This window comes from Microtus oregoni, unplaced genomic scaffold (assembly GCF_018167655.1).
Source record: "Microtus oregoni isolate MIOR12 unplaced genomic scaffold, Mior012 000001F_ref0000356, whole genome shotgun sequence".
Classification (NCBI taxonomy): domain Eukaryota; kingdom Metazoa; phylum Chordata; class Mammalia; order Rodentia; family Cricetidae; genus Microtus; species Microtus oregoni.
In genome coordinates, this window is record NW_024543060.1 from 3,982,456 (window position 1) to 4,010,067 (window position 27,612).

Below are 27,612 nucleotides of genomic sequence, written 5' to 3' on the forward strand. Positions count from 1 at the left end.
ACCTCCATGGGGGTGGAGATAAAGGAGGAGGAGGAGGAGAGAGGGTTCATTTGCTTACGAGGGTTCCATATAAAAACATTAAGAATAACAGGCAGTTTCAGTGCGCCCCAGCCGAAGCCTTGAATCAGTTGTTTCTGAAACATGAAAGGCTTCTCTTATGGACGCATTGCAGCCGGCCTAACCTTCTGCAGTCTCGTGCACATGCATGCTGCCCTGACCGATGAGACGTTATTAATAAAGGAAGAGATGAGTATGAATTAAAGCAAGCCTCGCTTAATCACATTAATCCACAGCAAGTCAAAGGCTTCAATTTTCGAAATAATTTTGGGCTTAATGCCTCGGAGATGGGCAGCCTGCTCCATTGAGAAAGCAGCTGGTCCAATTTGAGCTCCATTGTGAGTCTAGAATTGTCAGGTCCTCACAGCAACACGGAAGCCTGACAGTTTTCAGGACGCGACCAGAAGTACAGAGACAAAGGAAACTGCAAGACATTGAAAGGGTCCTGAACAATGACAAGGCGGCCCTCTGTGGGGTGGATTATATATGATTACCAAACTCGTTGCTGGCATGGGTGGCGTGCTCTCCCAGGTCCCTGCAGCTGCTGTGGGATACACATTCAAGGACCCGATAGCAGGGGTTACAGCCTCGAGCAAGGCTGGCTCTAAGGCCACAGAGCAGCAACCACTGGACAGCTGCCTCCCGCTGCTCATCCCTCCACACACAGTGGTGTCATCAGTCACCGTGGGACATCTTGTGACCAGCATGCACACATTTTATGATGCTCACATGCCTGAATATAAGGAACTTCCTCCCCAAGTGGGACTGTGGTTTTCATACGCAAGATGGCTACCTATGTGAAAAACCGGAAATGTAGGTCAAAACAAAAACCATTTCAAGCTGTGCATCAAGATGTGTCACTGCAGCTGGGGACACCAGGAAGTCCCCGGGGAAGCGTGTACTCAGAATCTTGCTTTCTTCAGGAATGAATCAGACCACCATTTCCAGCCTCAAGTTTCAGAGCTTAGAAAATCAAGCGGACCAGCTCCACATTGCTCACAAGTCCCCCAGCACTCACACTGAGGAGCAAGGGTGCTGAGGGAGGGGGACACCACAGACCCAGAGATAAAAGCTCAGCTCCATTCCTCAAAGCTAGCTGTGACTATTGTCAGTGTTCTGAGTGACTTCATCTTTGACCAAAGAGAAACATTGTGTGCCATTCCCTTTCTGCTCTAGGACTCCAATCTCCCAAACTCCCAAGGACCAGCAAAGAAAGCGTATCCAGACTCGAACAGCAAAGCCATTACTAACCCTCTCCAACAAGGCTTAAGATGGGGAAATAAGGCCTGGCCCGACGGCACAGCTGACACACATGCTTGCCTCTGCTCCTGTCTTTAGACAGCTGTGCACATCGATTCCAAAACTCAAACCCAATAAAATGACCTTGCAGTCTTTTCGTGTATTGTATAATATGTGTGTGTTCTCCTTGGGAGGCTTGGCTGGGTGAGATTCTATTCAGTCTCTTTATTTTTATGGATTGACCTTTTGGCACCAAATGAGACATTTTTAGAAAAAGGAGGCCTATCTATAGAAGTGAGCAAATGAAACATCATTTCTAATATTTAAACTGAATGAAAATAATGGATCTGTATATAATGCTTTGGTTAATTCTACTCACGTGATAGCTCTGGAAAGCTGTTTAATAAATTCATCCAAATAACATTAATTTTAATTGAGTGAAATTACTTTGCCGAGTCTTAAAGCATAGATGAAGGGATAGATGGGTGGACAGATGGATAAATAGGTGGATGGATAGAAGGATGTATGGATGGATGAGTGGATGGCTAACAGATGGACAGATGGATAAGTGAACAGATGGATAGACAAATGGACAGATAAGTGTAAGTGTGGAAGGATAGAAGGGTGGATAGATAAAGGGTATCTAGCTGGAAAGAGTGGATGGATGGATGGATGGATGGATGGATGGATTACATACATAACAAATGGTGACACTGGTTGTTAGATGGATAGGCATACCTTACTTTAAGTTACAAAGAAGAATTCACAGCTTCTGTAGACTGAACTTGACCTTGGAGGTCATGCAGCTTAACCTCCCTCCTGTGTAAAGTCCCACAGTTTGACAACAACAAGAATCACTCTGGATTCTGTATCATGATTCTTGGGAAGGAGGATGGAGATAGTTAAAAAATGCATATCTACAATCCTTTTGGCATACTGAAGCCTATTCTCTTTCTCCAAGTGTTATTCCCTTCAAAACTGCTAACAACCCTGCCCCTTGCGTGGCAGTTTTTCCAGATTTAATACTGGAACGGTTCCCACACACTCCTCTCCCCTCCCATAGAGCCAAGCCTTTGACAACAACAGCATGTTAGATGGCTTTTGGACTTAGCAGGAAAACCAGTTTGTAATTCAGCAACCCTCAAGCTCCAAAGTCACTCTTCTGCCACTGCTCCATGATAAAGGGACTGGCTCTGCAAATGGTCCCTTAACATCATGGTCTGGTATTAAGCCTTCTCAGTAGATGATCACTGAGGAATACCGGAGAATGAAAGTCTTTCTTCTGATTGTGGGAGCTTACTGCCTCAGCCTCCTGCAGGGTAAGCTTGTTCTAGCCCTCATGTCTACAAGGCAGTTCTTAGAAGGCCCTGGAAGACCTGTGAGGGTAGCCTTCCATCATCCAGAGAGGAAGCCATTCTTATATATATAATAATATACTGTGTGGGGGCCGGGCGGTGGTGGCGCACGCCTTTAATCCCAGCACTCGGGAGGCAGAGGCAGGCAGATCTCTGTGAGTTCGAGACCAGCCTGGTCTACAAGAGCTAGTTCCAGGACAGGCTCCAAAACCACAGAGAAACCCTGTCTCGAAAAAACAAAAAAAAAAAAAAATAATAATAATAATATACTGTGTGGATACCTCATACTGTAAACCCCTGCTCTGCTAAAAATCATTTAAATCACTAGCGTTTCTTGCAAACAAACATTAAAAGTCACTCCAGGGAAAGAGAGAGATAGCTCAGTGGCTAAAAGCACTTATTGCTCTTCCAGATGACCCAAGTTTAGTTCCTAGCATCCATGTTGGGCAGCTTACAACTTCCTGTAACTCCAAATCTGGGAATCCAACATTTTTGGCCTCTGCAGGCACCAGCACTCATTTGCACACATATGTGCACACACACAATTAAAAATAATCAAAATAGGCTTTAAAAATCTAAATTCAAACTTCCTCAGTTTACAAGGATGCTATACTCCAATTCACAGATGGTAAATAGGAAATGTCATAAATCTAAATTTGCAAACTTCCCCCAGTCTCCTGACCACCCTATCCATTCAGCACAGTGAAAGGTGTGGTGTTTTCAATCCTCTTACAGTTATAGCTGGCCGGAGTTAGAGTTCGGCTCACTCCGGGCAATGTCCCACTCAAGAGAGACATTTCATGGATGGGAAAGCTCAGACTTCCAACAGCACCAGAGTGTATACTTACCTACATAGAAAGTGAAAGGACAATGGAAGTGCAGCCAGGGAAAGTGTGAGAATGTATCTACTTCAGTGGAGAACGTGTTTCTATCTCATGATACGTGTTTCTATCTCATGATACTAACACTGTTTACTGGTTCCCTAAAATGGTGTGATTGATGCAGAAAAGAGACTAAGAGACTGGGGCACATGGCGGAAGATGGCAGGGAAATCTAGGTTTGTGCATTCAATTTTAGTTATCATTAACATTGTTATTTTATAATAACACAAGAACTCATAGCACAAGATTAAACCAGTCAATGGATGGAAAGGGGGGCTAGTGAGGCCCCACCCCTAGCTAAGGAGCCATAGGTAATTAATGGTTGCTGACAGAGAAGTCCTTTTTCTTCAGTGGTGTAGCCAATAAAGAACCCCACACCCCTGCTCGTACGAGGAACCCTAATTAAAGTCAGTGCATAATTTGGAGAGAGGGAAGAGGAAAAAAATCACATGGAAGAAAAAGGTCACTTCTTGGGAAGATGAAGGGTAATGCCAGTGAGACAAATGGATTATGTGTATGAATGAAATTATCAAAGAATACATTAAAATGTCTTATGAAAAGAGATAGCACAGTGGGTCAAAGTACTAGCATCAAAGCACGAAGACATAAATTCGATCCGCAGAATACACACAAGGTGGAAGGTGAGAATGGACTCCCAGCATTATCCCCTGACCTCCCCTCCACATCAGAGGAGCGGGGGCAGAGGGACTTGATGACCTCCTTTAGCGGGTCTCCTTTCTGAAAGAGTGTCACCCTGTGTAACTACTCTCATCCATTCTGCAGCCCAGTCTTCCCAGAACCACGTCTAAATTCAGAACATCAAAGCATGGGCTTTCCTAGCTCTTATAATTCCTCCTAGCCTTACTGATGACTTCTCCTTCCTTTCCTCCTCACTCACAGACCTTCACATTGCTCCAGGCCCTGCCATAGCGATTGAAGGATGGGAGAAGCACCAGCACTGTGTCTAAATTACAGCCAATGTTAGAAAAGAAATAGATACACACATCTGTGTGGCATAGGTATCTGGGGGTCTTGGTGTAGGCCGTCTATTTGAGGTTGGTCTTGAAGCATGAATAAACATGACGGTAAGTCTTATGTATCAATATGGCTATGTCCTTTGCTCAGGATATCCTGGCTGTGGCTATGAAAAGAATCTTTAGAAAAGATGAACATTTAAGATCATGAGTTGAGTGAAGCAAACGGTGCTGTCCCAAACCAGCTGAAGGTTTACCTCACCAATCCCCCTCCCTCTTTCTCTTTTCTTGCTTGATAGCAAACCTTTCACATCATTTTTCAATATTTTCACACATAATTAAATATAAGAATGAAATTGTATAAACTTAAGACTATTTTGTACATGACTGAATTGCATTCCCTCATCTAACAGTGCTGGCAGCTGTGCTTTAGAACAGCTGGCTCCTGGTCCATATTCGGACTTCCCCGACTGCTGCCATCTAAGCTCTTTTTGGTCTCTGCCCCCCGAATCAATTTCTATCCTGTGTCTCACACTCCATATTTCATTATTCAGTCTTAGGCTGAGAATGATTCATTTGGGTTAGGGAGAAGGCATAGCTGGTAAGGGCACTTTCTTGCAAGAATGAGGGTATGAGTTCAAATCCTCAATCCTTAGTTATCGCTGGGCATAGAAAGTAAGATCTGGGGTCTGCTGACCCCAGGTTCAATGAAAGACCCTATCTTAAGGACATAAGGTAGAGATAAATAGAAAAGAACCCTTGGCATGTAAGTACATACCACACACTCTTACACAGGGAGAGAGAAAATGTGCAGCCTTTAAAAATACACACAGATGTTTAAGAAGTAGGTTTATTATCCACAGGATATCCCACACTCAGACTTGCCTGCCTGCTTCCTCATGAGATGTGTCATGCAAGGTGTTAATCTGCCCCTGTAATGTCCAGGACACTGGGCATGGATATGATACTATCACTTTGTGCAGGATGAATCATCTAAGTCTCAGTGGGAATTCTCATTAGTGGTGCTATGTATCCCAGCACACATCACATGAGGAGACAGACTATACATTGTCAGTTCTGTGCACCAAAGGATGCTCTATTTCCATATGTTATAGATCATATATGTGATAGATAATCACAAGTGTTAACTTTATGAGATATAGAATCCCCTGGGAGAAGGACCTCTGGACATGCGTTGATGAAGCTCATTTTGGACTCTCACTGGCGCTCCTCTCTTGGTTACCTTGCTGTTGCACTGTGTTGTGGAGACTGCAGCTTTGGGTCTGCAGGACCGGCCCCTTCACGTACTCCAGCAGATCAGATGGGGTAGATGTTGGAATGAACCAGTTCATAACCCTGGTTCTGGGCCTGGGTAGCTGCAGGTTAGTCAACCTGCCACCTCTCCCTGTCCCCACCACCAGGGTGAGCTCTCCAGCACTGCCCTGGCTAGTTCACCCCTTGCATTGGGGGGGGGGGGGTAATGGGTGGGGCCGGGTCTGTTCCTCCACACAAGGACCACCAGGGCCAGCTCCACTGTGCTGCCCAGGCGAGGGGCAGGGGCCATTCTCCTGAGTGCTGCAGCTGGTGAGGGGCAGGGACAGCTCTCCCACTCTTGTGACCTCAGGGAAGCTCTCCCACCTCTGTCACAGGTGGTGAGGGACGGGGTTGAGGGTACCCACACCACCTTATGTCACCCGCACAGCAGAGCCAGATCACTCACACTCACATTTTTTGGGGCCAGTTCACCCTCACTCCTGTCAATAGGCTCAGCTCCGCTGTGCTGATGCTGGGCCCATTTTCCCCTGTGCTGCAGCTGTAAGGGGGAGGGTCAGCATCCTCACCCACCACAGGGGGCCGGGGTAATGGGGGAGGGACATCTTTCCCTCACCCTCACCACCACTTGGCAGGTGAGGCGGGTGTGGCCAGCTAGCCTACTCTCACACCCTCGGGGCCAGGCCTCCAACAGGGTCCCATTCTACTGTGCTGCCCAGGTGAGGGGCAGGACCCAATTTCCTGAGTGCTGCAGCTGGTAAGGGGAGGGTCCATGCCCTCGCCCACCACGGGGGCAGGGGCAAGGTGGGCTGAAATCAACCTTTTCCTATTGAGTTGTTTCTGCCAGGTAATTGTTCGCAGCAATAGGAGAAGAAACCGAGACGTGTAGAGCGGCTAAGAGGAACTGGAGGATCAAGAGACCGCAGCAATGTCTGTCAAGGGCTCTTAGCGGAGTGAACATCACCTGAGGACACCACTTCATTAGAGGTTGCTAAGCCAGGATGTTTCTGACTCAACGGTCATTACGACGTTAACAGTAGCTGGAGGATGAAAACCACAGGAAACAGGAGCAGCACGCCATCGGCACAATAACGTTGAAAAAGAACGGTGATGTTCTAACCTGTTCACTTGCCTTGGAAATATTTCTGTAGCCTCAGTAATGAAGATCTGGTGCTCCCAGAGACTCCCTCCCTTTTAGGGCTAATCTCTCACCCTTCGCTGATCTGCCAAAGTATAGCCATCACTGTAACCATAAACCACTTCAAAATTTCTGAATGAAATAACACAACATGTGCTTGTTGTTTGTTTTATTTCCTGCAGAAAAAATGTACTTGAGCGTAACTGTTTTGAGGCTTGCCCATTTTGTTGCAGCCGTGGTTTGCCCGCGCCTTTGCTGAGTGACCTTTCACGGAATGGCTATAGCAATATTTGCTTATGCACTCACCTGCTGATAGCCATTTCGGCGGTTTCTGGTTTGGGGTTCTTACAGAAATAGATACTACCAACATCCCTATATCAGGGTTTTAATCTAAACATGTCTTCATTTCTCTTTGGGAAATGTACATGAGTCGGCTTCCTGGGCCAAATGATTCATGTATATTAAACTTTACATGATATTTCTAAGTGGCCATCTCATTCTGCACTGCTTGTCAGCATCTTCATTAGTATGCAATGCTGACAGTCACTGTTTTCTAGTCTTTGGTAGGGGAGTATGTTCTAGTGTATGCATGTGCCATGGGACGAACATAGAATTCAAAGGACAACCTTGGTGTTGGCCCTCTCCTTCTGTCTTTTGGTTTCTATTGTCCCGTGCAGACTCAGTCCAGCTAGCTGCTTTCACATTCCCAGGGATTCTCCTGTTTCTGTCTCCCATCTCACGGTAGCAGGTCTGGGATTGTAGACTTGAGCTACTGTGTTAGGCTTTACTTGGGTCCTGGAGAATCCAAATTGGCTTCTCACACTTGGACTAACCACTGAGCCATCTCGTCTGCTGAGAGTGATCCTCTTTAACTTAGCTGTTCTAACAGAATGCTAGCAGCATCAATGTGGTTTTTATTTACACTTCTCTGATGACTAACGATATTGAACATCCAGGAAATATCTTACATGTCACCTGTAGGTCTTCTATGATGACTTGATTCAGAGCTTTTTCCTACTTTCAAAAAGTTGTTAGTTTCTTATTTAGTAAGTTTTAAACATTCTTCAAAAGGGTAAAAACTTTTATTCTTCTGTGAAATAGAGAAAAAAGGGGACTTGCAGATGAACTTTAAGTCATTTTCTGCCAAAGCCAGGAAAGCAAGGATTTGAAATAAACGAAAGCTTCTGTTTCAGGGACAGAACAAGATTCTTGCCAACTCCACGTTTGTGTGAAGTGCAGCCAAGCTACAGGCAGGTACCCAATTCATCTCTGAGCTTGGATACCTGGTCCAGGCTGCAGATTCCCACACAGTGCCCCTCAGTCTTCTGGCCAGTTCTCTCCTGTTGAAGAAAACCCCAAAGACCGTGGAATGAAGCAGGCCCTCGATTCTTCACACACGAATGAGCTAATGCTAAGTGCTGTGCCAAGCTCTTATGTCAACGCGCATGAAATCAGAGAATCCTGAATACACTCACTGAAGGTCTCTGGACTCCTCTCTGGCATCCTGCCCAGATGTTAGAACCATAGCTGTTCTAATATGGCTTCATGACTCCTGACTTGCTGCTGGTGACTGTCCCCTCCATCACTGTGACAATATCATAGGTGACAAACACCATGCTGCCAACTACTAATCTGCAAAATTCTTTTTTCTGTCTATGATTAAGCTTGGGTAAAATGTAATCACATGAATAAGGTGATACATTCATTATAGATTAATTTCTGTATTCTTTCAAAAAAAGACAAAAGTTTCTAATAAATAGAAATGTGGTGCTCATCAAATGATATCATGTTGCTTTTTAAAGACAACTCCACATCTCCGAACATTAGCTAGAAGCAAGAAATAGCTGTTGATGGCAGAACTTCATTTGATATATTTGGTTTTTTGAGTTAGGGTCTCTCTCTACAGTCCTGGCTGGGCTAGAACTCACTATGTAAACTAGGCTGGTCTCAAAAGACAAGTGCAAGCACATGTGGATTATTTTTTATATTAATTTTTGTTTATCTTGAGAATTTTATACATGTACACAATGAAACCTAATCATATCCACCTTCCATTTACTTCTCCCTCCAACACCCCAGTAATCCCACATAGCACAGCTCCCATCTCAAGTTCATGTCCTTTTCTTAAACAACCCATTAAGTCTGGGACTTTTTATTCCTTGTAATTAGATACAGTATATAAACAAAACTTTAAAAGATGGGTCCATAACAAAACAAAGTTTCTGATAATGTCATACTACGGAAAGACCTAACCCCTGATGTGCTACTTGGGTTGTACAGACTCCAGAAGACCCGAATCACTTCTCTTCACTGACACAATGCTAGGAATCCACTTCATCTTCTTTGATGCATTTAAAAAATCCATGAGGTAGCTGAGAAGATGCATTCCTCGAGCAGCAGCAAGCTGACAGCCATGTTTTTTGCCCTTGGGTGCCATGTCCATCCCCGCCCTGATGGCTTCCTGAGGAAACCATCCCTGTTGTCCACATACATATATGTCCTGTGATCAAAAACTTCATAGAATCCACAAAAGTGATCCAGGAGTCAATGGCAATAGGATTGGTTTTGTCTTGTTTTGTTTTAAGAGGCAGGTCTATAGCATAACATATTTCTGATTCTAAGTTCTGTTTCTTTAAGAAATGAAATTCCTTTAAACCTTTATTTTCCCAGTGAAGGGTCCACAAAGGTCTATCGTACAATGGAACCATTTAAATGGCTCCCTCTGCAGTGTGGTCTCTTTGAGCACAATTGTTTGGATGAATTCTACTCTGGCCCATTATCTGAACACAACGTGAGATGGCCAGTTGCATTCTGTGGTAACAATGTGCCGGCATTGGCTAGCACTTCATTTTCAGCTGCCAATACAGGCACTGGAGAAGCATTCAGACCTGGAGACAAATGGCTGCTGAGGAGCAGAGAGACGGCCTGCAGGTGGGTTTCAGGGGATGTCTTATCTGTTCGGAGCCATTGTGTTCCAATCTGCATGTCTTCCAGAAAACTAAAAATAAGGGTCCCAGGAGGTGGGAGACTGCGGCACTGTAAAACTATGTTTCAATGGCTATATGTTGGATTATACTTGGATTCTAAGAAGGCGACATGAAACGACCCTCTTCGGTTGGTTAGCTCGGCTAGGTGTGTGGAGATGGATGCAACGCTTCAGTGTGGTCTGTTTAGAAAAACAATGTGGCTGGGCATAGCAGTGCACACCTGTAATGACAGCAACTGGGGAGGTGGGGGGAGGAGGATAGACAGCTTGAGGCCAACCTGGACTACTGAGTAAGACCTTGTCACCATAAAAACAGTAAAAGAAAGAAGGGGGAGGAGAAGGAGGAGGAGGAAAGAGGAGAAAAGAAAAATGACTCTGTAGTTTCTCTTAGAAGGAGTACTGGGTCCCAGAACTCTGTTAGAATCTAGAGGCGAAGGAAGAACCTGTGACCATCTCACTGTTGAGATCTGAATTATTTATTGTCTTTTTCATCCTTTCTTATGCAGAAGCTGCTATAGCATCTACTTGACCTAGTTTCCTGAGAATTTACTACATACCATGCCCTGCTCTAAAAGACAAGGGAGGGAGGAGATCTATGTTAGGCAAAGAATTAAAGTTCCAGGGCTAGGATCATGATTAAATTGGTGAAGTGTTTGCCTTGCAGAGAGGAGGACTACAGAGGACAACCCCTGAAAACCATGTTAACTTACACATGAAATCCCAGCTAACATGGAAGGAAGACAGAGGCATGAAGATCCCTGGGTCTCACTGGCCAATTAGTCTGACCTACTTGGTGAGCTCCAAGCCAATAAAAGACCCTGTCTCAATGGAGGTCAGCAGTATACTTGAAGCGAACACCTGAGATTGTTCTCTAACCTACAGACATATACACTGACCTGTACTCATACACTGACCTGCACACACATGAGCATGCATACCTCACACACACGGAAGGAACTATATTAAGAAAGGCAACCAACAGGCGTGAGCATGTGTAATGAGGGGCTGACATACTCTAGGGAGGAGAGGTGGGGGCACCCCAGGAAGCCAACACTTACAAACAGGTGGATGATGGCCAGACCCAGGAGTAAATTCTCTCCACATCTCCTCTACTCATTTTTCAGCAATACACATTGCACTCAGATATCTTAAGTGAAATGAGAATGAAGTGCCCCACTCTATTTGAAAATGAATCAGTGAATTGCTCGTTACAGTTCACAGGTATGCTGTCTTCTCCATGAGGCCATGGAGTCTTTTAGCATGACGCTGCCTGCTCATCCCCGAAGCTATTTATTTGCTTGTTTAATGATTCCTATGTTTATCACATAGCATCAGGGCTTTGAAGAGATCCCTACTCCAGCAGGAAAGGGCCACTGCAGTGTAGTAAATGCCATGAAGAAAGTCTGCTGGAAGAAAGGGGTATGTGGGGGATACCCTCAGCTCAGGATTGGTGGTGAGGTGAGGCAAGGTACCTGGAGAAGGGAAGACCAATCAATACTTGATGCACCAAACATGTCCACACCTGTGCCTCTGAATGAAGGGATGAGGCCTGGCCACATGCCCTTCATAGGAACACTATACTGGACAGATAGGTCACACTCTTGACATGCCTGTGAGGATACTAGAGCAACGCTCTTCTCCCTTGTTTGGCAAACAAGGAAGGAGCCATGGGAGCCCCTTCATGACTCAGTCCTTGAACTCCTAGCTGGTGTAAGGGACTTTCAGGATGCAAACCCTCACCCTTGGAGCCCGGATTCCATTTCTACAGCTCTCTGTTGCTATGCAGAACTGTGGCCATAAACACAGGTCAGGTTAAATACTACACCCTTCCGCATTTCTCGGGGATGATTGGACTAGCTTCATCCCTGGAAAAGGATAGCATGCAGCCTAAGTCACACTCTGTTCCTGGGCCAGTGCCTAACAGAAGGGCAGGAAGACTGGAAAAAGCAAAACCCAGATCCGTCTACACTCTTTTATTGTCTCTCTCCAAATTTCACTCTGTCTGCCCATGCGTTGCTGTCTGCATGCACCACAGCCATGCCCCCCACTCCCATCCCTGTGGCGTCTTCATAATAAGAGCCTAAAGAAACTTCTTTCTCTGCTATTCTTATGAATGGCAGAGACTGTGCTTCGCATTGTTTTGGGACAGCCATCCAGAGGCATAATTACATGATTAAGCCCTGTGTCCTCTCCAGGAAATGGCAGCATCCATGATTACCCCACCCAGGAGGGAGTGGGGGTAAACAATATGCAATCAGGCTGTGGACAAGGTTTCCCACTGTAGCCCAGGTCTAGGCTAATCCTCATTAAAGGTGGAAGAGATTCGCTCCTTATTCCTTCTATGTTCATATTAAGAAAGACAGCAAACCACAATCAGGACTATAATCAGGGCTGGAACAAAATACTGATTGCCCTTAATGACCTTATTATTCTATCATAGAATGTGTTATAAAAACTGGGCAATGTATTTCTATGTTTCTCTGAGTAGTGTACATATATGATGTATGTGCGGTTGACTGTGGGTTTGAATATGGTGCTCTAGAGTAGAAGTCTCTCACCTCTCTCTGTGCCTAAAGAAAACACATGGGAAAGCTGGGGAATGGAGAGTGACATTCAGAGAGAATGTCCAGGATCCACAATCACATGGCAGAAGTGTTGGCAAACAATAGCAGAGAGAGAGAGAGAGAGAGAGAGAGAGAGAGAGAGAGAGAGAGAGAGACTACAATACATTTATACATTTTCAGGTCAGTGGAAGCAAGTGAACAAGCTGTGAGTGAGAACATTCAGCGATCCAGCAGTCTGGAATAAAAAGCCTGCTTTGAAGGCTTGAAAGCCACCCTGGTCTTCCAGCTATGGAAATGTATGGATCACAGTAGCACAGGGGCAGACATTGCACACCATGCCAGGAGGGAATTGTAAACCAAAACAAGGAGACATTGTGATGTCTAACAAGGCCCAACCCAGAATATAACAAGAAGTTAGTCAGTGGTCACAAAAGGTGTGTGGGGCTGGGCAGGAATAGACAGAGTACTATTTCTAGAGCAGTGACACTATTCTTCATGATATTATAGTGACCAATAATGTTCTTATACATTGATCCAAGTTCACAGATTGCAGATTCCCACACAAGCATGCACACGCGAGCGAGCACACACACATACACAGAGAGAGAGAGAGAGAGAGAGAGAGAGAGAGAGAGGAGGGGGAGAGGGAGAGGGAGGGAGAGAGAGAGAGAGAGAGAGAGAGAGAGAGAGTCCTGATGTACACCAGGGACATTAATAGTAGCATACCAGTGTTAGTTCATCAGCAAAAACAAGTGTCTTCAATAAAGCCAGCTGTGAGCAGGGTAAGTAGGCACGTGTCAGTAGAGGTTGGGTAACATGGGAAATCTATACACCCACCTCATGCTTCGTTTTCCTGCAAGTTATTTTTTCTTAGGGAAAGGATGAACATATTTACGAAGGCAGAAACTGGTCCTCCGTGTCACCACAGTATCTGATGAATACATGAATAATCTTTAAAAGCATCTGTACCTGTGCTATGTGGACATTAAGGATGCTGAATGGGTAGCAATTTAGAGACGAGCCATTTCAGACCGCTACACTAGTGGCCCAGGTGCAGTGGGGACACACGGCTTTCATTTGCCAAGTGTGATTCTTCATCCAAAGGAGCGTTCTTTCTGCTGTAGCTGGTCCAAATCACAGGGTGAACCTTCTGCATCCCTAGCTCACCTGCACATAGCCCTCGGCTCTGCCATGCTTTTGGAAGGAGCCTACAGCTATGGTCCAACCATTTGCCTTTGTAGTTTACTCTCAGTACACTGGGAAATGAACCTCAGAACTCAGCTGTATCTTCACCTCTGGCATGGTTGTGTGGTACAGACTCAAAGCAGGCAGGGTTCCCACATCTGGACCTTCTGATCATCAAAAGGCATATGCCCACCAAGGCCACAAGCAATAGAGCTCTGCCCAGTGAGGGCTCACGGCAGGGGTGAGTTAGCCAGAGCAAAGAAAGCTGGGTGTAGAGTGCTATAATTTTGAATCCCTCGTTTGTCTTTCCTAGCACGCAGCCCCATGTCTCACAAAAGTTGCACTAGACCTCATGGGGTCCGTGGCAGCAGACGGATGTGTATAATTGCTGACCTCTCAAGGTAGGAGACAGCCTACTGCTGGTCATCCAGGCACAGCCCACTGTGAGCTATCCCAGGCAAAGCCTGGCTTCTTCTAGACGTCTCCAAAGTCACTAAGAGTCCTTTGCCTCTTGTCGCTCAGGACTCAGAGTCCCTGGACTCTTCTAAAGCTATTTTCTGTTTTTCCCCCCATACTTAGGAAGCATCACTGAATGCCCAGACTTTAAAAGGAGGTATAAGAGTCACCACCCTGGGTTCCCAACTGTGTCCTTGAGCACTGCCCCTTTTAAGTATGTGGGTACTACTTACATGCATTGGCACAGGAGAACCACTTCCTAAATGTAACCCCTGTAGCACAGACACTGAGAGAAAAATTAATAAATGGGACCTCATAAAACTGAAAAGCTTCTGTAAAGCAAAGGACACGGTCAATAAGACAAAACGACAGCCTACAAAATGCGAAAAGATCTTCACCTACCCCACATCAGACAGAGGTCTAACCTCCAAAATATACAAAGAACTAAAGAAATTGGTCATCAAAAGAACAAATAATCCAATAAAAAATGGAGTACATACCTAAAAAAGAACTCTCAACAGAGGAATCTAAAATGGCTGAAAGACACTTAAAGAAATGCTCAACATCCTTAGTCATCAGAGAAATGCAAATCAAAACAACTCTGAGATTCCATCTTATACCTGTAAGAATGGCCAAGATCAAAAACATGATGACAACTTATATTGGAGAGGTTGTGGGGAAAAGGAACACTCCTGCATTGTTGGTGGGAGTGCAAACTGGTACAGCCCCTTTGGATATCAGTGTGGCACTTTCTCAAAAAATTAGGAAACAACCTTCCTCAAGAACCAGAAATAGCACTTTTGGGTATATATCCAAAGGATGCTCAATTGTGCCACAAGGACATGTGCTCAACTACATTCATAGCAGCATTGTTTGCCATAGCCAGAACTGGAAACAACCTAAATACCCCTTGACCAAAGAATGGATAAGGAAAATGTGGTTCATTTACACAATGGAGTACTACACAGCAGAAAAAAATAACGGCAGCTTGAAATTTGTAGGCAAATTGATGGAACTAGAAAACATAATTTTGTGTGAGGTAACCAGACCCAGAAAGACAAATATCATATATATTCACTCATAAGTGGTCTTTAAACATAAAGCAAAGAAAACCAGCCTACAAATCACAATCCCAGAAAACCTAGACAACAATGAGGACACTAAGAGAAACATACATGGATCTAATCTATATGGGAAGTAGAAAAAGACAAGATCGCCTGAGTATATTGGGAGCATGGGGACTATGAGAGAGGGTTGAAGGGGAGGGGAGAGGTAGGGAGGGGAGCAGAGAAAAATGTAGAGCTCAATAAAAACAAGTATATGGGTACTAATGAATGCCTAGGATACTGTGACTAGGAGCCTATGATGTGTGAGGCCCTGAATGCTGTGTCATGGGAGAGATGAAAGGACACAGCACAGCCTCAGGGAAGGGACAACTTTTACTGGCAACTAGTCTGCTTCCAGCCAGCCCAGGGAAGCACTGGGTTGGTTTGATGTAGGGGAGGGAGGGACACAGCTACCCAACCACAGAATTCTTTGCACAGTATCCACTTGTGCTTTCTCAGTCTCCTTAAGAGAAATACAGCAAAAATGCTAAACCAAGACCCTGCAATAGATGGGCCAGTACCAATTCTAGCCCTGTCACTTGTGGATCATGTGGTCCAGACAGACCCTGCCTGAATTCATCTTCATAGTGGCCACACTAGCTAGCATATGCCCTTCCTCTAGTGAGTTGTTATGAGAACCAAAGAAGCTGCTGGGGAGGCTGGGGAGGAGGGGATTTGTAGTGAGGCTTGGCACATGGGAAACACAAAAGATAGAAGTCATTTTTTTTCCTCCTCAAATTGGTCACCTCGATGGGTTGGTGGCAATCTCATATCTCACCTCCAACTTCTACCACAGGTGCCAATGCTCCCCTCTGCTGCGCTGCTCTGGCTAAAGAGACCAGGGCCGCTGATGTGTGCAGTTGGAGAAACAATATGATGTGAGAGGTTTGAGAGGTGATCTCTAGACCAAGGCGAGTCCCCTTACAAATAGAACTCTATCTTTCATCAAAGCCTTGGGAAACCGGTCAGAGAGGGGAAGAGGGGCTGCCTTTCTTCGGGACTATATCCAGGTTTTGAAAATTGTATATAGCACTGCTGTAAACATGGGATGGTTATATGTAACTATACAACAGAATGGTTGATTGCAGCTTAAACTATAGAGCAGAATGGTTGATTGCAGCTTAAACTATAAAGCAGAATGATTGATTCCAGTTATCTGGGATGAAGGCACCCCAGAGGCTTGTCCCATGGAAGAAGTAGAGTTCCCATGGAAAATTTTGGTTCATGTCAGGCCTTTGGGAGCTTATCCATCAGAAACTTTTACAATTAAATGAGATAATAAAAAATCTATCACTCTATACAGGCAACAGAAATTCAGATAGCATATTCATGTGCAAGGGGCAAGGCTTGTGGCGATCAGTTCCCAGTGATGGATAAACACACTGCAGTATATACAGAAAATGGAATAGTATTTGGCACTGAAAAGGGGGCAATGGATGAGCCATGAAAATTCATGGAGGGTGTCCTAGTTTGTTTCTCTGTTGCTATTATAAGGCACTGACCAAAAACGACTTGGGGAGAAAGCACTCACTTCATCTTATACTATGAAGCAACAGTCCATCACTGAGGGAAGCTGGGAAGGACCCTGCAGTCAGGAACTAGAACAGAGACCAGAAGGAGCTGTGCTAGTGCTCACTGCCTTGCTCCCCATAGCTTTCTCAGATCACTTATACAACCCAGGCCCACCTGCCCACCCACAGTAAACTGGGTGCTCCCCCATCGATCATTAACCAAGAAAGTGCCCCCACAGACTTGCCTACAGGCTAGTGTGATGGGGGCAACCCCTCAGTTGAGGGGTTCCCTCTTCCTGGTAAGTCTAGTTTGTGTCATCTTGAAAAATCCCAGCACCATAGAGGACTTTATAATGCACATTCCTAAGAAAAAGAAGCAAGCTGAAAAGGCTGTGTGCTGCATGCATTCATCTTCAGGACGTTCTGGAAAAGGCAAGCCCATGGAGACAGGATAGAGTGCAATTTGGTTGTCAAGGAGTAGAGGAGGGTGCTGAACAGGTTTTCAGGGCTGTGAAACCTCCCAGTGCAATGCTGCCATGGTGGGATAAGCCATTACACATTTATCTAACCTACAAAATGTGTGGCGCTGAGAGGAAGCTTAATGTAGCCTATCTGGGTAGGTGTATCCATGGCAACACGTGCAGCCTTCTGAAGCAGGATGTGGGAAATGGGGTGTTTGTTGGTGTTTGAAGGAAAAGCGCACACACAAAGTCTCTACACGTCCCATTCAATTTTGATAGGAACCTTCAATGGCTCAAAAAAAAACCCCAAAAGTTTATTAACTTAAAAAATTATAAGAAAAACCCCAACTCTTGTAGATCCTCCTGCAAGCCATGTTCCTCACCCTCCAACCTAAGCTTCCAGTACATGGCTTTGTCTACTTTAAAACCTGTCTCACGGGGGGCAAGTAATTGTCTCTAAAATATTTCAAACTATCAAATACAGCCCAACAAGCCTTTGGCTTCAGACACTTTTGTCAATTCTCCCAGGACGATACAGGTCCACTGACATCATTGGTATTGCAGCAGCTGACACCTCTCTACCTCCAGGACTACCAGTGAGCACAGCTGCAAAGCCCATAGGCTCACAGATGGGTCCAGGTCACTGGAGATCTGGCCACTGTGTGAAAGACCTGGAACTCATGCGGACATGGCGGCTTTGTGTACATCCCCTCCACTGTGTTCCCATGCTCTCTCTGCCCAGCCTCCTGTTAGTAAGCACTGAGTACTGTAGTGGAATTCTGGTAGAATTCTTGTATCTAGCGTAAACATTTGAATGGAAAACTTGTTTTCACTGTATCTAGGGTAAACATCAGAATGAATAGCTATTTTTTAGAAGTGCTTTGACCTTGAAGAAATCATTGCAAGAAACAGTAATTGTTTTCTGTTGTCTACAGAGCGGTTTTCCTGAGGGAGTTTCACAGCCTTTGCATGACTCTACTCACAAGACTGGCCGGCACACCCGGAGCATCTTGCATTATTGGGTACTGCAAACAATACAGAAAAAGGACTAAAGTTGCAGGGTGTGATGATTTCCTTCACAAAGCATATAGAACAGATCAGGGGGGTTGGTATGAAGAACTTGTTTTACCCCCCAAAAAAACTTTTGTATAACAATAAATAAATATGCAATCAATAAATATGCCTTTATATGACTGTTCAAGGTTCAGTTCATAAAGACAGTTCGTCCCTGCTGCCACAGGCCTAAATCCACCCTGGAGTGACCTTCCTTCATCGATTGTCCTATGCAACACAGAGCGCCGACTGAGTACAGAGGCTCCGACAGGTGCTGCCGTGTGGAAGGCCCCGAATTTTAGCCCAGAGCATGCTGGGCTTTGGCCCCGTGCTAATGGACAAAGCATACTCCTTCTGGGTCCTTGGGAAGCATCTGTGGCCAGAATAACAAGGACAGTGTGGAAGAAAGCCCCATCTTCCAACTAGAGTGTCTTGGACATAGTTTCGTACTGGGCTAATGGGTAAAATTTTCCTCCACAGAAGAGTCTGATGTTTGGTGTAACTTTTAAAGCTCATCTGGGGGTTGAGAAATGGGAGACCGGTCAATGGTAAAGTGCTAGATACAAAAGCATGAGGACGTATGTTCAGTCCCCAGAACCCACGCGAAAAAGCCAGGCATGGTGGCACATGCTTGTCATCCCTGCATTCAGCGGCACAGGAAGGGGGATCCATTCGGCTCAGTGGCCAACCATTAACCTCACTGATGAGAGAGGAGGTGGATGGTGCCTGGCATTGACACTCCAGGCTGTCCTCTGGCCTCCATGTACATTCATAAGCATGCATGAGTACACACATGTACACATATTTAAAAAAAATAAACAGGAGAGGTTAGTTCTAGGAACTGACTAACCAAAGAAAAAGACATTTCTCATTTCTGTGGACCAGGGTCATCTAAGTGGCTCCAGAGCCCTGGCTATGTTTGACAGGCAGTTTTCAAACTCCTGGTTACCTTGTAAAAGAAATTAACAGCTTTCATTAATAGGTTAGAGGCTGGACCGTATTAAGTGAGGGGACTCGAGAACTGGAGCTCCAGGCCAGTGGGAGGTAGACCCTGGTAAATGGCCATGACCCCTTTAGGGGCCACTCAGCTGCCTGGGTGCTTCCCTGGCACAGTGGGTGACAGGGTGTTTGCAAGGTCCCTCAGGTGATTTGTCGCTCAGAAGGTGGGATGGTCACTGACCCAGATATTTATTTTTAATATAACTTACAGAGAACAATAACAGAGAAACCTATTCGAAGGCTGTAAAAACTGTTAGTCATTTGGAAGTAATTAAGACCCAGTTCATCGCGTGAAATTGCCAGAGAAGCAGGCTCCTGCCACAGTAAGGTTATCTCCTCATGTGACATTACGGCTTCATTATATGTCATGTGAAAATTTCAGGGCAGGCCTATCCATCAGTGGCTTTTGCAATTACAGTTTAAGAAGTGCTTAACCTAGCTGCTTCCTCTTAATCTCCCTTCTAAATCTTTGAGAATATAATCCTGAGACAATGACTGAACAGCCTCTGTCCAGTCTGGCCCGGTTATAAAGGCTGCATCAGTGATTGGCTCTTTCCATTTATTTTCCATTTTAAGGGCCCATTTGGAGGGCACCTTCGGAGATGCGAAAGGATCAGACTTGCTTAACGACTTAGTCTGCTGACCTGGTGACCTCTGATCTGTGCCCTAGCAAGGATTTAAATTGTTCAAAGACAGAGGTGGGTCAGCTAACCAAACCAGTCAGAAAAGGTCAAAAATCTCAAGGTCGCAGAGGGATGCATAATTGGTGTCTCTGGGCAATGGGTCCAATGAGGAAAAAGTCATCAACCTCCTTTGCCACCCAAGGACAGCTCCCTGGTGCCTCCTGCCTGGTGTGGGCTAGCCTTCAGTTCCTTGAAATTACAAGAGAATTCTCTTCTTCTCTGACATTCACACTGGATTCGAGTGTTTTAGCAAAATTATAAATACTTCTAATAAACTGTGTGGAGAAGGTGGGTCAATTTGCTTTCGCTTTGGGGACCCTAGGCATGGCAGACCCTTATGTCCCTGAGACAAGGAGCCCACATAACTCTGCCAGAGTCCACGGAAGGAGGACGTGAGGAATGATGAGGACAGGCCTGGACTCAGCAGCATAGAGGGAAGGTGGGTTTTACTTAGCCTGTTGGCTTTGCCTCTTCATCAGAGCTGAAGCATCTGTGAGGGAGACTCTTCTGGGTCAGGTGCTTAGGCTGTGCTGACAGGGACAGCTGGGAAAGAGTGGGGTTAAGGGATGGTGCAGGGAGGGCACTCACACCCCTGCAAACTCTTCAGTCAGGCCCTTGGCTCCACTTTCAGCTGCTGGATCCAGCATGAAAAGCTCACCCTGATCATGAGCACTGTCCACTGAGAAGCCCAGAACAGCTGGCTCTTGTCCATGGGGGTCCTGCAGTTTCCATTCAGGGAGGGGCGAGGTGACAAAGAAAGATGAGGACAGTAAGATGGGGGAAGAGAAGGGGGAGAGAGAGAGAACAATCAGGGTGAATATGGTAAGACTGGCGAGGGAAGCAGGGGAGAGCGAGAGGAACAAGGAGGATGAGTCTATTATTAAGGGGGGAAGAGAGGGAGGTAGAGAGAGGGGGCCCGAGAGCCCTCACTCACATAACTGACTGTACTGTATTGTCTTGAGGGTCCTGTTTGGAGGTGTTTCTCTCTTGCTGTGCCTAGTTTATAAACTGAACTCTCCCACCGATCTATGCACATGGAGAGCATAGAACATGTGAACGAGAACTCCTGAACACAAGTGTCTGGCTGTGAACAAAACTTCCTGGCGGAGACTGATGGGCTACTGGGATCCCAGTGCTGTGGAGGGGTTAGAATTTTGTAGGTTCAGAGGCTAATTACTTTATCTTGGGTTAGTTTTAACCCTGTGGAACAGCCCCACTCTGTTTCTGAACTAACACCTTGTAAGAAGGAATTAAAAACCCTGTAGAAGCTATTAACTTAGCAGAGCACTGGCTTCCACCAATCCAAGAGTTAAAAGTGTCATCAGATAGCATCTTGGACCTGTAAGATAGCTTCCCCCATCTCGCTGTACCCACTTCTCTGGTGGACCTACCAAGGTATTTAAAATTGATTTATGACTGGCTTCATTCTGTAAAATGATAAAAACCCTGTGAAACTCCTTCCACATGGAATTGGGATAACCTAAATCTGTGTCCCCAGCCATGGTTACTAATAAGGGCACCAGAACAATCTCTTCTTCTCTTTAAGTTGAGAGCTATGGTTTTCACAACATGTATGCCAGGTTCAGCATTGGCTGCAGTTTCCAGCATCCATGGGGGTGGAGCAGTCTTAGGCTGTATCACGTACAAATTAGGAAGAATACCTATCATAAATTTTAGAAAGAGGGGAATCCAGTCTAACAGAAAGATGGACAAGGACCAACAGATAAAGAATTCCAACGACTTAAGCTCTTAATGCTGCAAACTTGAAACACCCTGTACTCTGGAGCCCTGATGGCAGGTCTCCCCTAACAGGACAGAACAAAGTGTTTAACATCCTCTCAGGACTCACAAGGCTGTGATCTGGGAAGGGAAGTGAGCTGTTAGCTCCTCTCCATCAGTCTCATTGTTAGATCATGTACTATCTCTCAGCCTCAGTTTCCCCAACTAACAAAACAAGGAGTCTCTGTATACTCCAATCATTTTAAAGAAACACTTTAAACAGAATATCCAACAGGACCCCACATCCAGAGAGGGTCAAACTGCAACAGTTTTTATGTAGCTTAAACCCGTCTAGGGCACATACTTCACTGTGGGTGGAAACCTCACGGCAGCTGTCTGGAGCCTGGTGCTGTGGTTACCCACTTTGAAAACCACCAGACTAGGAGCTGGCTAAAGCCCCTTCCAGGCCTGAAATGGGATGTGCCCGTGGCCTAAGCCGAAGAGGACAGACGGCCCAGAGGGATGCCATTTGTCAAGAAGCCAAGTTTATTGTTAAGGGGTGACTAGGTTTCAAACAAGACAAACTGTGTTTTCCTCCTCTACGTCTGCTGCAGTCATCTGGGGAATGGGGCTAGTTACTGACTAGCTGGTGCACCGGGTTAGAGGTCCTGGGGGTTACAGTGTGGCTTGAGGCTCTGAACTTTCTTGCTCCTTGGGTTTGGGTTTTTTGTTTTTGTTTTTTTTTTTTTTTTTGAGAAAGAGAAAAAAGCATTTTCATTCTGTTTGTAACAAATTCAAGGCCCAAGTTTACGTCTCAAATAAGGGGGACAAAAAGCCATCAAATTGCTGTTGCAGGAGTGAACACCAAGATCCTTGCATGTGGGGAGAGGTGTCAATAACTTGGTAATTTCCCTTGACTGGCATTGACAAAGGTACAATGAGGCTGACTATGCTCTGAGAGAGTGAATGCTGTCTGAGAGGGATTGAGATGGAGGTTTCCATTACCTGATGAGCTCTGCTCCAGCCCCTCCCTCCTTTGAAGAATAGAGCCCTTAACTCCTGGAAGAATTGCCATCTCGGCACCTCCACCCAAACACTGCAGAAATTACCTTGAACTGAAAAGACACACTGAGCGCTTTATGTGCATGGAGAAAGGCTGATTTCGTGCTCAGCTGGAGCGCTGAAGCTTCAGGAGATGGTAACAGGTACTGGGGAAAGGGTGGGAAAGATCCATAAGAGCCTAGAAAAATGAGGGTTCATAGGCTTAGGCAGAGGCTGGTGTAGGTATAGGTACTGTGACTATACCGACACCTCTTCAGCCTTTTTTCCTTCAGGGCAAGTCCCAGATTTTCTAAGACACATCTGATTTGAAATATTTTCCTTCTGAAATATTTTTGCATTGATTTATTGACCTTATGAAAGGCACATGGAAGCCAGAGGGCAATGTGTGAGTTGGTTTTCTTTTTCCTCCATGTGCAATCCAGGGAAAGTTGCCAGGCTTGGGGACAAGCACCTTTACCCACTGAGTCATCTCCCAGCTCTGAAATGATCTTATTTTTAGGAAGAAATCGGGGAGCTGGAGAGATGGCTTAGTGAGTAAGAGCACTCACCGTGCAAGGAGGAGGACCTGAGTTCAGGTTTCCAGCTGAGCATGGCTGAGCACTTTGGGACAGAGACAAGTGCAGACCGGTGCTGGCTGGCCTAGACCATTCCATGAGCTCCAGGTTCAGGGAGAGACCCTGTCTGGATGGGATAAGGCAGAAGATGATAGGGCGGGATACCAGATGTCCTCCTCACATGCCACCCAGGCACCTCGTATACTCACATGTATACAGCACACAGCACATGACAAAATAAAAATAAAACATAGAAGCACTGAACCACCACTGTTAAGTGGTGGCTTCAGAAAGTAGCTTCACCCCTGCTTTGTAAGAGAGAAAACAGACTGCGGAGGGTGCCTTGGGGACAAACACCACTGAGAGGTCACAGGAGGACTGCCTGCCATTCTCAGCTGCTCTCAGATCTAGCTCTCGCTGGGCACCTCTGTGGGACAGTTTGCCTGCCGATGTGTTTAGACCTCAGGCTGTTCTGGTGACCATATGAGCTCGGAGGAGGGGAGAGTGTCCTGGCCCCTCTCTTGCTTTGGTTTCTGGTGCCACTTAGCTGAGTAGATTTCAAAAGGCTTTTGAATGGAATGATAAACATGGCATTGTTATGAACATCTGTAAGCAAAATATGAGAAGACCTCACCCAATGAATGCACAGCCCAGGCTCCTTCACCAGTAATGTGGAGTTTGTACGCTTGGCTAATGTGCCGAAATTAACCCAAAGTGCTTACCCGTTGCAGAATGCCTTTTCATATTTTCATCTGCATGGTTGTTATTACAAAGTGTAAGAATAATTCTCTACCAGGGCATTGAGGACTCTGAATAGCTCAATTAGAATCAATGGAGTGAGACAACAGCAGGCCAACTAATCAGCAGGTTTGCATAACAATCCTTTCAGGGAGTGTGTGCAGAATGCATGGTGTGTGTGTGTGTGTGTGTGTGTGTGTGTGTGTGGTGTGCATGTGTGGAGTGGGGGTGGTGGTGTGAAGAGTGTGTGTGTGTGTGTGTTTGGAGTATTATATATGTGTGGAGTGTGTGTGTGTGTATGGAGTGTGGAGGGTGTGTTGTATGTGGCACATGTGCAAAAAGAGAAAGCTAGAGCCAATTGAACCCCTTAAAGAAGCATAGAAAAACAAGGTTTCTTTAACCATAGGGAAAAAAGTTCCAGAAGAAAGACTGGGGTTATTGTCTTCACACTGTGTTACCATAATCCAGTATCATGTTTTTGCATGTAAGCCATTCATAGTAACTAATGTATTCATATCTATCTGTCTGTCTGTCTGTCTGTCTATCTATCTATCTATCCATCTATCTGTTATTCATTCATTCATTCATTCATTCATATGAAAAAGCCTCCACAAAAGGCAGAATCCTCACAACTATGTCACCCCAATCTGGGTTCTAAGAGAGAAAATCTTTCAAATGGTTTTAGGGAGGGAATGGTGGTCAATGAGATTTCAGATCACTGCAATATAAGCATTCCTGAAGGCAGAATGGTTGTGCAAGGTTTGTTGGCCATGACCAAGACTGTCTCACAGTGAAACCGAGGCCGTGTGCATGGTGTAAGACCCAGGAGTGTGACTCTAAAAGGGGTCAAAGGTCGGGCGTGAAACACCTGGACAACCAAGAAAGGGGAGTAGCATGCCTATAGTCTAAGAATTTGGGAAACTGAGGCAGGAGGACTACAAGTGCCCAGCCAGCCTGAACTACACTAGGACCATTATAAAACAAAACAACACAAACCACAGAACAGCACTCCAGGAAGAGAACATGCTGGCTTGTGCTACAGATTCAACGTTTGGCAAGTCCGAGAAAGAAAGTTTGAACACATATCCCAGGAGAATCAGTACTCTTAAAACAAGCTCTGTGAGTGAGAAGGTAAAGAAATCACATTCCAATGGAATGTGGGGCCTATGCAAAGGATGAAGGGTCTCCGGGGAAATGCAAGATGATAGTCACAGCCTTTGGTGGAGCTGTAGAGGCCTACCTTTTGCCTCTCATTGTTGAAGGCCTAAACTCCATTACCGTTCTCTAGTGCTACCCTAGGTTAATCCAAGTGACAGAGAATGACCTTTGCAGACTAAACTCAACGTAGACTGACACAGCATACATTAAGGGTGGCATCTGATTTGATTTAAAATGAGAATTTGTCTGTCTGCCTAACTGGCCTGGTCTCATTGTGTCTTCTACCTGGAAATGATCTCCACAGAGGGTCAACAGATGAGAAGGTACAGCAGAAGAATCTGGCAGCACAGCAATTAAGGGTGCCATGGTTTAGAGGCTGCATGTCTGCTCAGAGTACTCTAGAGGGATCAGCAAAACCTCCTACTACAGGATTCGCAGGCTCATCAACCTCTTGCTGGGATCCCATTCTTTCAAGGCTAGCCAACTGTTGTTCTAGGTCCAGTAAGTCTGAAGCCAGTCTCTTACAGCCTAAGTGATGGCCACTCCTGTACCTCAACACAGACATCTTTTTCTTCCTTTCCCAAGGGACTGCACTATTTAAAAGACTGAAAGAAACATCAGCACCCAGTAATTTGTATAGCATAAGGCTCCGGTCTCAGGCAGGGATGAGGACAGCCTGGCACGCATTTATCACTGAGCCCACTCCTAAGAGTCCTATTTGGATGTGTGAGAACCAAAGTTATGTTTTAAGTTTTAATTACCGTGCCTAAGAGATCCATAAAACAAAAATGTCTCTAACCTGCAAGCCCCTTGCCCAAGGACAGACAGTTTTTGAGATGGTGGAGGTTGCTGCTTGTTTTCACTCAGCTAGACAAGTTTATTTGACTCAACTACACTGGATGTGCTTGACCACATGTAGGCAGGAAGTGTGTGTGTGTAGGAAATACGTCAGGATGTATGCTTGTCCCTGGTTGGACGTAGGCAGGAAGTAAACAGACGGGAAGTACATCGGGATCTATGCTTGTCTCTGATTGGACCTGATGGGAAATAAAGACAGTGGCCTCATGGGCTTGGCTTTTTAAGCATCTGCAAAATGTGACTATCACCATTTTCCGGGAACCTTGAATGGTCCTGGCCAGAGTCCATCATCCTGGCCAGTATTTAATTAAACTTTGTTTCACATTTGGTTCAGAAATTATGGTAGTGGTCTTAGTCTCAGTGGATGGGATTAACAGATGCCAGGCACCCCTACCCGTGGTAGTTTGAATGAGAATGCCCCCATAGGCTCATATATTTGAATACTTAGTCCCAGTTACTAAAATTTTCAGGAAAGATAAGTAGGTGTGACTTTATTGAAGGAGGTATGTCACTGGAGACAGGCTTTGAAGTTCCAAAAGATTCCTGACATTCCCAGTGTGCCTCTGTTTTCTACTTGCAGATACCAGGTGAGCCTCAAAGGAGAACTGCCAAGTTCAAAGTTCAGCCCTGCCCAGTTTCCTGAACTAAAAGAACAATTATTCCAGTCAACTAAGTGTTATGGGCTTTTTTTTTTCACAGCAAAAAAGTGGAATACATTCCACAGGATGTCCATTATCCTGTACAGCTATATAGGAGACAATGAGGTGTATTTACAGAAATCGTTTTTTTAAAAAAGACAGAGAAAATATGTATTTTTAAATATATTTCCATTTCAAAGATCTTGTCACCCACCAGCAGGAAGGAGCCCTCCCGTTCTTCCAGTGATTGAACAACTGTCCCTACCTGTGCAGACTTCTTTGTAGGTGGGATTGCGTGTGAAGCCTCCTGCGAAGCCCACTTGGGTTGAATACACGCCTTTCAAGAGCCAGAACTTGCGCTCAGCCCCCCAGAAGCAGCCCATTCCTGCAGAGAACAAAGCAAAGATAAATCATGGATCCAAAATAAGGCGATCCCTATGTGTCACCGTACTTGTCTGCTGGAAGGGAGAAGCTGTCCTGCCATCTGATGATCAAAAAGGCCCAAAGGTTTCAACGCTGGAGATGTATAAAGCAAAGGTTTTAGCACTGAGGAATAATGTAGTGCCAGCGAGATGGCTCAGCAGGTGAAGGCTTGCTTTGAAAGCCTGGTGACTAAAGTTCCATCCCCAGGGCTACAAGAGCCACATACAGTGGCTCACATCTGCAATCCCAGTGTTCTTGTGACAAAATGGTGGTGGGGACAGGAGAATTACCCTGAACCATGTGCAGAACAGCAGAAATGACAAGAGGCCTCAACGGGTAGAAGGAGAGAACCAGTTCCCAGGAAGCTGTCCTCTGTCCTCACATGCAAATATACACACATGTGAACAGTAACAAACATTTTAAAACTTCTTAAAATAATTTGAAGATAGCAAAAATACATTTTTCTGAATAACATAATAAGAGTCTATTTTTAAGAAGATTTTTACATTTACTTAATAAGTTAATAAAAATTTATGTAATGA

The 27,612-nt window shown here is 45.3% G+C and overlaps 1 protein-coding gene across 4 annotated transcripts in view; it reads right to left on the reverse strand.

Annotated features, from left to right (window-relative positions):
• Msra (methionine sulfoxide reductase A) overlaps positions 1-27,612 on the reverse strand; it is a 317,284-nt gene that overhangs the window by 140,258 nt on the left and 149,414 nt on the right. For all 4 annotated transcript variants that reach the window (XM_041673412.1, XM_041673436.1, XM_041673421.1 and 1 more), the window contains exon 3: positions 26,913-27,032. In XM_041673412.1, coding sequence (XP_041529346.1) covers positions 26,913-27,032 — 120 coding nt within the window. The remainder of the gene's footprint in view (positions 1-26,912; positions 27,033-27,612) is intronic.